Genomic DNA, 12,051 nt, shown 5'->3' on the forward strand with positions numbered 1-12,051 from the left:
GGCCTGCATTGTGCTGTAAGTTTTATATGTTTCTATATCCTTTAGTGATCAGATCTGCAAGCAATATTGCAAGTGTGGACTACCCAGTGTTTGTACAGCTGCAATATGAAGTCTTGGCTCTTATATTCAATACCTCCAGCTTTGAAGGTAAGCAAGCTAATTGTCTTCCTTGTCACTCTGTCCACCTGTATCTCAATTTTCAAAGAGCTGTGGATTTTTACCTCAAGGTTCCATTGCAATCACAATTCACATTCTGGATTAAGTTGCATCTGCCACTGTTCTGCTGAATATTCCAGATAATTTATATCCCTCCGTAACCTTATCTTCTTTTATCTGTATCCTATATCTTAGACTTTTAATTTTTATCTTCACACCACAAAGATAGCGGGTAAATTGGCTAATTATAGTTTACCAGTTTAATTATTTAGTTGTAGGAATACTTGTCAAGGCAAGTATTCTATTAGATTGAATGGGACAAGAATGCATAATATTTAACAAGTAAAGACCCAGTAGTATCAGATTAAGGAATGTAATTTAGAGCAATACTTTCAAAGATAGTAAGCTATGAAGGAAGGAGTAATTTGGAAACATTTGAGTTGAAAAAATTCAAAGAAAAAAGACATACTGGTTGAAACAATTGCACCTGGAGTATAGAATGCAGTTATGCTAAACAATTTTAAGGAAATACTATGATGGACATTCACTGTTTAGGGCCATGGGGTCATTTTGTTTTTGCCAAGCTTAGCTTTCTAGCATAGCAGCTGACACTTGTGGAGCTCAAAAAATTGTTTTTGGGTAAGTTAAAATTCCAACCAATATTCTTTGTTCAGCTTCTTGTCATAAACTGGAGCCATTTTTTAAAATGTAAATTGCAGGTAATAATCAGTCTGAAGTTAAAAGGATAGTTTTGCAAACAATCAACACAGAGCACAGGATGCTGGCCCATAGCACTGGGCTGGTTGCAGTGCAGGACAATGGCGTTATATTAATTAGTCTGTTTGAAATCAGACAATGCGTTCAACTAAGTTATTTAGTTGAAGGAAACCTGTGGACCAGATTGATACTATCATTTAGCACATCAAATATCCGATCTATTACTAGTTGGAACAGCACGAAGAATGACAGGAAGACCGAGTGACTAGAATCCATTCCTCTGCCTTGGCTTTCTATGATGGCGATTTACTCATCCATAACTTGTTATATGTCTTTTTAATATGTAGGAATTGTACCTGTGTTTTAGAAATCTTTGTGTTTCAGAATCATTTGTAATTTGGAAATCTTATATAAGATAGAAGACCTCTGAGTTTTCAATGTGTTTTAAGGATTTTGTCTGGATTTAAATGTGTATCATTAAATATAATTGAACTGTCTTTAAACTACTTCGTTAGCTGGAAGCATCTCCTCCTTGCTAGGGGAAGGGTTTATCCACGACTCAAATAGTGGTCATTGGCAGCTAAACCTGCCATGCAGTATAAACAAGGAAGTAAACTAACTTTTAAAGAGTAAGTGGTTACAGCATAACCTCCCTTTAGTGAGGGCACTCATAGCGAGCTACATTGGACAGTGCTTAAAATCTTCATTTTAGCTTAGAATTTTGCAGTCAGCAAACACAATACCATCACAATAGAAGTAGTCTAGAGGTTATTTATTAGACTAATTCCTGGGATGAGAAGATTATCTAAAAAGGTTAGATTTATATTCATGGGAGTGTGAAGAATGAAGGATGATCCTATTCAAACATTCAGAGGATACTATGAATGGGTATTTAAATTCTTGAAAGATCAGGTTATTAATTGCAATGGAAGTGGCACAGAAGTGGAATTGAGGCTTGGGGCAGATCATGTACGATTTTATTGAATGGTAGGGCAGACTTGAGCAGCTAGGTGGTCCTTTACTACTCCCATTTTACTCTGTTCTTAACGCCAACCCCAAATTCTTTTAGTCTTGAAAGTATCTCTGATTTTAAATAATAATATCCACACACAATACAGTCACCTCTCACGCTGCCAAGCAGTAACTGAAATGACAGACAATCTGGTTTTATCTGGTTTATTTGAACAAAATATTTAGCAATATCTTAGATACACAGTATGTACAGCTTATATGGGAAAAATCTTAGGGTAGAAATTCACCTTTACTTACCAGTGTTAAATGGATGTGAGAAAAATTAGATAGCAAGAATCGCCCCATCCTAGCATTTTGTTCCGTCGTAGAGACCAATATGTCAGGAAGCAGTTACAACAAGCAATCAGAGCTCTCACACCCAGTTAGCTCCAGAGAATAAAGACAACTTTCTACACTTTATAGTTAAATTTCTTCTCAAACACATTATATAAATCTTAATATAGAAAGCACAAAAAATAAGGGTTTATTGTTTAAAAGTATTCAGCTAAGAAGAAAAATTATCTTAATAAAAATTACTTATTTTGCAGATTTGTTCAGGTATGAAATATACCCGGGATAATTCTAGGCTACAGATATCTTCTAAAATCTGTTCTCCAGAAATTAACATAGCCAAAATTTGTTTATGTAACAAATGAACTACAGCTTGAACAATCACTGTTCTGCAGTATAATAGTGTACAAGCAATTTCACATCAAACATCATATTAGATATCAGAAAATTCTTTCTGTTCACCAAGCAGCCAGTACGTCCTCAATTTGCCTTTGCCCTGTCAAAGACAAAGCAAATGTTAAACATACATAGAGCCAAAACTATCCAAAAACACATATTTGGCAATCTTTGCAATTTCAATAAACATCATTTCACCCAGTTGCCTATTGGATAATGGCATTTAACCAGATAAAGAAGAAAAACTTTATATCCCAACTCTTTCTTCTGCAATGAGTTTATAGCAAATCAGTGGTAATTTATGGAATTGATCTGTTTTTCCTCTTTTTTTGCAAAATCTGTTTGTTACTGTCAATGTCACCATTTATTGCTCTTCTTTAACTGCCTCCATAAGACATAGGAGACAAATTAGGCCATTCAGTCCATCAAGTCTGTTCCACCATTTCTTATGGCTGATTTATTTTCCCCCTCAACACAATTTTCCTGGCTTCTCTCCACAACCTTTGACATCCTTACTAATCAGGAACCTATCAACCTTCATTTTAAATATATATAATGACTTGGCCTCCAAAGTCATTTCTGGCATTGAGTTCCACAGATAAAATTAGTTTTATTTGCCTTAGTAGTTCACAGGCAATTAGATATCCAGAACTTTGGAGACTTTGGGTTGGAAAAATAAACTAGAATAAGTAAGAATGGCAAAGTTACTCCCCTTAAAAATATTAGTACATCAGATGGGATTTAATAACAATCTCACAACTTTGTTTTTGAGATCAATTAGCTTCTGTCTACTTATCTGTAGAAATTTTGAATACAAGGAAGAAACAGATTATTATTCTTAACATCTTGCTTCAATTGAAAAGAATACATGGGCGAAGATAGGATTAGATATAGCAAAAACAATGGGGATGACAAGTGAATGGGGATAAGAGATTGTCAGTAATCTGTATCAATGTAAATGACTTAGGAATTGGAATTCTTGGAGCTGCATTCAGGTAAGAGTTTGTTCTCAAATACATATTTCTGTGGTTGTGAGCAATGATCCCTTTAAGAATTCCTAGGTGGACCAATTCAGTGAAATCCACCCTGTGCTTATATATGCAAAGTGCCTACTTCTGCTCCTGACCCGGGTCCTGTTCACCTGTAATTCTGACTATGCCAATACACTGGACATGCATTTCCAGTTTATGATAGTCAGTGCTTAAGCAGAACTTTCTAGTGGCCAACATTTTAATTTTGATTCCCATTCCCATTCCGATGTGAGAAACCATGGCCTCTTCATGTGCCAAGATGAGATCACCCTCAGGGTAAAGGAACAACACTTTGTATTTTATCTGGGTTCCCCCAACCTGATGGCATGAACATCAATTTCCCCTTCCGCTGAACAAAGTTCCTCCACAGCCCCTCCCTCTATCCTCCACTCTGACCTGTTACTTCTTCTCATCTGCCTATCATTTCCTCCTGGGTCCCCTCCCTCTCCATCCCTTTCCACATTTGTCCACTGTCCTATCAGATCCTTCCTTCTCCAGCCCTTAACCTTTCCCACCCACATGGCTTGACCTATCACCTTCCAGCCAACCTCTTTCTCCTCCCCCGCCTTTTAATTCAGGCATCTTCCCCCTTTCCTTGTCAGTCCTAAAGAAGGGTCTCGGCCTGAAACGTTGACTGATTACTCTTTCCACAGATGCTGCCTGACCTGCTGAGCTCCTCCAGCATTTTGTCCCACACTGTGGTGACTGCTCAATGATGAGATGGCAAGATTATTGAAGATTGAAACAGATCATATCTGTAGGTAAGATCATTAAATATAGTAGGTCAGATCCAAAAGAAACAGGGAAGAATATTACACACACAAGATGCTGGAGGGATTCAGCAAGTCAGGCAGCATCTATGGAAAGGAACAATATTAGCTTCTAGATCAAGATGACTGGTGTATAAAGGGAATTCAGTTTCACAGCAGCTGTAGGAAGGGCTTGTCAGACTACTGGAGTACTGTGTATAATTCCGACAGCTCCCTTGAAAAAAGAACCCTGGCCTTGAAAGGATAGTGCAGATTCACATGAAAGTTACTTGGATCAAAAGTTAGATTTTTAACCATGATCCTGTAAATTAGGCTTGCACCCACTGGAATATAAGATGTTATGGCAATACTTCACTGAAAATGTCCAGATATTTAAAGAACTGATAGAGTAAATATAACAAAACACTTTTGTTTCATGGGAAATCCAGGCCATGGGGACATATTCCTAATATCAGAGCCAGGAAACATTTCCTCTTGCAGAGGCTGGCTAAAGCGTGAAACACTCATAAAAGCCAGCAGATGTTAGCTATATAATACACTTAAACTCAAGATCAAAGACAATATCAAAAAGGGAAATGGAACTCATAATCAGTTGGATAACTTTAAGGTGCAGACGGGCCAAAATTTCTTGGAATGGCAGAACAATCATTTGCCCTGCTCCAACCCAGTCCTTCAATTCATGATGCCTTAGGTATCAGTATCTCAAATATCAAATCATATCCTGGATAATCAAATATTTAGTAGTGTCCCTCCTCATTTTGTAGATCCACTGTCAAACAAATTGCCCCATAATTTGGGTCCAACAGATAAACTTGGCATTTAACAACCACCCTATAGTCTTTCCAAATGGGATTGCCTAATCAGGAATCGTTTTGCATTGTTGGTTCCTGCTTCCAAGGAGCTGGCTTGACTGTTAAGCCAGAAGTCAGGTGAGACTTTAATGCAATAAACTCAGAAAATGCTGGAAATATCCAACTGGTTAGGCTGCATTGTTGGGAATTAAAACAGTATTAACTTTTCCAGTCAAAAGATCCTGTCAGCACTTGGTCAGAGCCTTTTCTGAAGCCATTGTCAACTAGAGGCTAATCCAGGACTGAGACATGAAAGGATGCACACTAACTCATGAACCATAGAATATTTTCCATTCCTAACCTTAATCGGGAAAGGTGCATTTGCCACCACCAGGTGCATCATCATAATAAAATAACAAGATTAGTGCCAGCGTTAGCACCATACTGAGGTTTTGCTCCTTTGTTTGTGAGCAACATCGATATCAATGACAAAAATAAACATTTTAAAAATCAAAAATGCCCTTTATGAGGTTGGTATAACCTTATGCATGGCTAATGTTAAATGTATCAAAAACTTTGAACATTTATGAATGCCTCTCAGAGTCAGTAATATTCAAAAGCTATGAAAAATTGAAAGAATTATTTTTAAAATAAACAAAGCACAAGAAATTATTAAATAATTTTAAAAACATTTAACTCAATTATTTTTTTAAAAGGTAAGTTATCTAAAATTTACCTTGTCCCTTCACAGCCATTGAAATTGAATCATGGCTCTGAAATGAGTTTAATCCAATTTCCAGGGCAGATCCTCCAATCTGCACACTGCAGATTTGCTACAAATCTGTAGTCTGCCCCTGAACGCCATGAGGAATCCATTACTGGAATTCAGCCGAGAAATCACTAGTGACGAGTGGCCACAGCTTCTGCATTTATGAACTGCTGGCATTTATCTACCTGGTCAAATTTTTTTGGATTCCTACAATGCCACACTTGAAACAACAGAAATTTGCTGGAGCAAGTTCAGCTACGGAGTTGTATGGATCCCAGAAAGAGGGAAGGCAGAAAAGGGAAAGAACAGGACTCCAAGAAAGAATTGGGACTAAATAGTTACTCTTGCAGGGAGCTGGCATACACATGATAAACCAAGTGGCATTCTTCCATGCTCCAGCGGCTCTGAATCCAGGTACATCTGAGGACATTAAATACCCACTTTGTTGAAATTATATGATGCTATTCTGGGATAGCAAAGTGGCAAATGTTTTGCTCCTTTAAATTAATGAGCTGTAGTTGTAACTGGATTTCAAAATGGTTCATGAAAACACTGGGGAGCGTTCCCAGTTTTGTTTCTTCGCAGTGATGCTTATTTTAGATACTGTTCTTAAGACTTTGGCATTTTGTTTTGGTGCTTCAGTTGAAAGCATTTGAATGTTTTGAAATGCCTGATCCTGAATTATTCAATATTAGTACTGAATGCTTTGAAAGCAGAGCAAAATATAATCTGGCTGCATTGATTTTAAGTTAGTTGTTTATTTGAAATGGCAAAATGGAAAATGGGAACAGAGTCAATTTTTTATTACCCCAGTGAGCTGAAGGAATTTCTAAGGACCTTAAAGGTTCAGATGATTAGCACACATATGAAGCCCTTTGAAGCAAAATGGCTAAATTTCCATTTCTGGGGAATGGAATTAATTATTTCTCACAACTGGCAATTAATTTTTTTATGTATATTGGTGAATTTTCTCTAGTGACTTGATAATACACATGATTGCTAAAGATTTAAAGCTGTGGGCTGAAGTTTTGCTGGAATTGACTAAATTATTTGATCACTCAACCAGCATTGAGTCATTTTTCATCAATGACTCAGTTGGACTACAACCCTGATATGGGTCCTTGTGCCAAATGGTACTGACATTAATATAGTTTAAATTTGTTATTACAAATTTAAGTAAAGAACTTTCTTTTTTAAATCTCTTTAGAGTCCCAGCTTCCATAACTTGTCTTTCTCCAGTCCTTATCATTCATAGGAAACATACCATAAATATTTCACGTCTCTGTTAATGCTTCTCCTTAGTTATTATACCAGAAAATATCAATAGACGTTGAATGAATTCATGATTCACATTCAATTTGTTTTCCTTCCCTGTAACTGTTCTTTAAAAGTAATTGTGTTCAATGGAAACATGAGGAAATCTGCAGATGCTGGAAGTTCAAGCAACACACACGAAATGCTGGTGGAACGCAGCAGGCCAGACAGCATCTATAAGGAGAAGCACTGTTGACGTCTCGGGCCGAGACCCTTCGTCAGGACTAACTGAAAGGAAAAATGGTAACTATCTTTCCTTTCAGTTAGTCCTGATGAAGGGTCTTGGCCCAAAACGTTAACAGTGCTTCTCCCTATAGATGCTGCCTGGCCTGCTGCGATCCACCAGCATTTTGTGTGTGTAGGATGGAACATGTTTATGTACAGATTCAAGCTGAAACAATTCTATATTACAGAGAGTGAATTAGCTTTTGTTTTACAAAGGAAAATATAGAATTGACAAGATCATAGCACTTTAGAAAGTGAGAGACATTGATGGCTTAAGTTGAGCAAACAAGTTAATCAGACTCTGTCCACAGGATTTAAATTGATACACTGTATACAATTCTGAACCTTGACAAGGAAATGGAAGAAAACAGCAGTACATACGGAGAACAGATTCTGTGTAAAAACAGTTAATGTTCCTTCAAAAACTATACAAAGCTGATTTCGTCCCCCAATGGTTTGCCTGTTCAAAGTATGATTGACTTAACTGTACAGGTCACAGCAGCCTCAAATGATTAACTGAGTTTAGAATGGCATTAAAATGCTACAATTGGTTTCAATTACTGCAGGATTAGACAAGGAGAAATGGTTATGATTTCTGTTTCTCAACGTTATTCACTGACCTGTAAACAGAAGTATATGTGTGGGTTGCCAAAAGAGAAAATGGCCAGGATACCAACTTCTCATGGAATATGCTGTGGTGCTGTATGTAACGTCTTACAAATACCAGTTTCATGCCTTGCTACAAAGCTTATATTGTACACTTTTAGTGAAACAAATGGGTAGAATAACTTATTATATAACCCTTAGAGAAATGATTGATTCATCAAAAAGTACAAATAGATCTTGAAAAGCCATGTTTTTTTTGTGTTGTGTTATTTGGGAGCAATTCAACTATGTGACACCTCCCTCCTCTATCTCAAACACTCTTTCTCAATCTCTGTGTCTCTATCTCTGCAGACTGTTTATCTACTTATATCTTTTATAAATCCATTGACTGTTACAGCTACCTGGACTATACCCCTTTCCACCCTGTCACTTTTAAAAATGCTATCTCTCAGTTCATCCATCTTCACCACATCTGCTCTCAGGACGAGGCTTTTCATTCTAGAACTAATGAGATGTCCTCCTTCTTTAAAGAAAGGAGTTTCCCTTCCTCCACCATTAATCTCACCCATTTATCTTCCATTTTGCCCTCATCCCATCCTCCCACCACCCCACCAGGGATAAGGTTCCTCTTGTCCTCACCTACCACCCCACTGGTTTCCACGTCCAGCACATAATTCTCCATAGCTTTTACCATCTTCAACAGGATCCCACCACCAAGCACATCTTTCCCTCCTCCCCACATTCCACTTTCCACAGGGATCATTCCCTACGTGATTCCCTTCTCCATATGCCCCTCCACACAGATCTCCCTCCTGGTACTTAACCTTGCAAGTGGAACAAGTGCCACATCTGCCTCTACACCTCCTCCTTCAATACAATTCAGGGTCCCAAACTATCCTTCCAGGTGAGGCGACACTTCATCTGCGAGTCTGCTGGGGTCATCTACTGTATCCAGTGCTCCCGGTGTGGCATCCAGTACGTCAGTGAGGCCCAACATAGGTTGGGAGTCCGCTTTGCCGAGCACCTATGCTCCATCCACCAAATCAAAGCAGAATCTCCTGGTGGTCACCCATTTCAATTCTACTTCCCATTCCCATTCTGACAGGTAAGTCCATGGCCGCCTCTACTGCCACAATGAGGCCACAATCAGGTTGGAAAAGAAACACCTTGTATTTTCTTTCGGAAGCTTCCAGTCTGAAGGCATGAACATTGATTTCTCGAACTTCCAGCATTTGCCCCCCCCCCCCATCATTCCCCTTTCCCATTTCCCTCTTGTACTTTATCTCCATTCCTGCCCACAGCTCCCTCTGGTGCTCCCCCTCTCTCTTTCTTCCATGGCCTTCTGTTGTCTCCTATCAGATTCCTCCTTTTCCAGCCCTTTATCTCTTTCACCAATCAACTTCCCAGCTCTTTACTTCACCCCTCCCACTGCCAATTTTACCCAATCAGCTACTACTCTTCTTCTTCCTCCCCCCCCAGCCCCTCCTCCACTTCCTTACTCTGACTTCTCATCTTGTTTTCCTAGCCCTGATGAAGGATCTTAGCCTGAAACATTGACTGTTTACTCTTTTCCACAGATGAGATACCTGGCCAGCTGAGTTACTCCAGCATTTTGTGTTTATAACTTTGATTTCCAGTATCTGCAAATTTCCTCATGTTTGTGATTCAACTATGTGGCATTCGGTTATCAATCACCTGATTTGGATTGGTTAACTTACTCATGGAAAGGTATGACTACTGCATTTGGAAACCTTTTAACTTGCATTTCTACTGAAAGAAAGACTACTTGTCAAGGATATCTATTTGGATAAATTTTGCAAAGCACTGTACTATAAACCTTTGATTTCAAAAGGTTCAAGATGTGCAAAAATCCAGTAGGATTAGATTTTATGTCTTAAACACTAGATATGAGAAAGTGAGTTTTGCAGTTTTTTTATCATGATTATCACTGAAGTGATCTTAAAAGTAACTTTTAGTTTAACTTTTTATTGAGTGGTCAGTGGAAGAGCAGAGGTCACTAAATCACCAGCAGGTAGAGAACTGAAACAATAGCATGGTTTAGTCTATTTCTGGCATCTTTGTCAAGTTGTCAATGCATATCATGTGCTGAAAGGCAACCAGCTAATTGGAAAGGCAGTGGGAAATCTGCCAATTCTCCATGCAGAGAGAAGATGGTGAAGGTTGATTGTACAATTAGCAAAGATGATACAGATTGTCTGAGAAGGCCGACAGAAAGGAAGGCCATATGAGAATTAGCAACAGAGTCTTCAAAGGGATTTCTACAATGTTTGGCAGTAGCCCATTTTGGAGCAACTGGTTCTTTATCCATTATCTACTGTATGCAATAGGTATTTCTTATACAGAGCTTTGCAAAGTTAATCCACATGGATATCCCTGGCAAGCAGCCTTTGTGTCCTCAGTACAAATGCAAGCTAAAAATGATCCAAGTGCATCTATCAGTGAGCTTTCCACCACATTTGTCTCAAAGAAAACTTATCCATCTATTTTCTTGTTCGCTCCAAAATTATGGCCAGTCACAAAAAGACCAAAATGATCATTAGTGTTTTGAGAGATTTGAATGGCTATTTCCCACACTGCTGTCAAAACCAATCTTAGTCAATTTTTAAATACTTTTTTTCCTGAAAATGGTAACTCACGTTAATTTATAGATCTATGATTGAATGTAGAATTTTGGCTGACCATGCAAATGGTCTTCCATACAAATATATAGAGCCATAGCATGATCATTAGCTAACTAGCTTCCAACATATTTATTTTTATGTTATATGTCAATGATTTGGATGATGGAATGAATGGCTTTGTGGCAAAGTTTGCAGATGATACAAAGGTAGGTGGAGGGCAGATAGTTTTGAGGAAATAGACAGGCTACAAAAGGACAGACCGATTAGGAAAATGGGCAAAGAAGTGGCAGATGGAATACAGGGTCGGGAAATATATGGCCATGTCTTTTGGAAGAAGAAATTAAAGGGTTGACTTTTTTTTCCCTAAATGGAAAGAAAATACAAAAATCAGAGGCACAACAGGATTTGGGAGTCCTTGTGCAGGATTCTCTACAAGTTAATTTGCAGATTGAGTCTGTGGTCAGGAAGGCAAATGGAATGTTAGCATTTATTCCAAGAGGACTGGAATATAACAGTGAGGGTGTGATGTTCAGACTCTATAAGGGACTGGTGAGGCCTCACTTCAAGTATGTGAGCACTTTTGGGCCTTTTATCTTAGAAAGGATGTGCTGAAACTGGAGACGGTTCAATGGAGTTTCATGAAAATGATTCCAGGATTAAATGGCTTTTCATATGAGAGCGTTTGATGGCTCTGGGCTGTATTCACTGGAATTCAGGAGAATGAACGGTTTTGAATTTGAAAGACCTTGATACAGTGAATGTGAAGAGGTTGCTTCCTATGGTGGGAGTGTCTAAGACCAGAGGACACAGCTTCAGAATAGAGGAATTTCTTCAGCCAGAGAGTGGTGAATCTGTGGAACTTGTTGCCACAGGCAGCTGTGAAGGCCAAGTCTTTATATACATTTAAGACAGCAGTTGATAGATTCTTGATTGGTCAGGGCAGGAAGGGATTTGGAGGTGGGGGGTGGGGAAAGGAAGGAGATTGGGGCCGCGAGGAAAAATGGATCAGCCATGATAAAATGGTGGAGCAGATACGATGGGCCAAATGGCCTAGTTCTGCGCCTGTCTTTTATATGTTCATTGCCTTAATACAAACTGGGAACATTGGGAAAATGACAGTCTAAATTAGTTTTTCAATTTATTTTGGATCACTGAGACTACTCAACATGGCTGCACTCTCTGTTGATGGAGCATACTTTAGAGCAGGGGTTCCCAACCAGGGGTCCATAGACACCTTACTTTAATGGTAATACTCTATGGCATTAAAAAAGGTTGTGAACCTTTGCTCTCGAGATCTAGAACTTATGAACCTTTCTACTATGACTTTAATCT

The 12,051-nt window shown here is 38.6% G+C and overlaps 1 protein-coding gene across 1 annotated transcript in view; it reads right to left on the reverse strand.

Annotated features, from left to right (window-relative positions):
- Positions 1 to 2,035: 2,035 nt before the first annotated feature.
- npr2 (natriuretic peptide receptor 2) overlaps positions 2,036 to 12,051 on the reverse strand; it is a 144,586-nt gene continuing 134,570 nt past the window's right edge. The window contains exon 23 of the mRNA XM_073064307.1: positions 2,036 to 2,671. Within this exon, the coding sequence (XP_072920408.1) occupies positions 2,609 to 2,671 (63 nt within the window). The 3' untranslated portion in view covers positions 2,036 to 2,608. The remainder of the gene's footprint in view (positions 2,672 to 12,051) is intronic.

This window comes from Hemitrygon akajei, chromosome 13, assembly GCF_048418815.1.
Source record: "Hemitrygon akajei chromosome 13, sHemAka1.3, whole genome shotgun sequence".
In the NCBI taxonomy this organism is placed as follows: Eukaryota; Metazoa; Chordata; class Chondrichthyes; order Myliobatiformes; family Dasyatidae; genus Hemitrygon; species Hemitrygon akajei.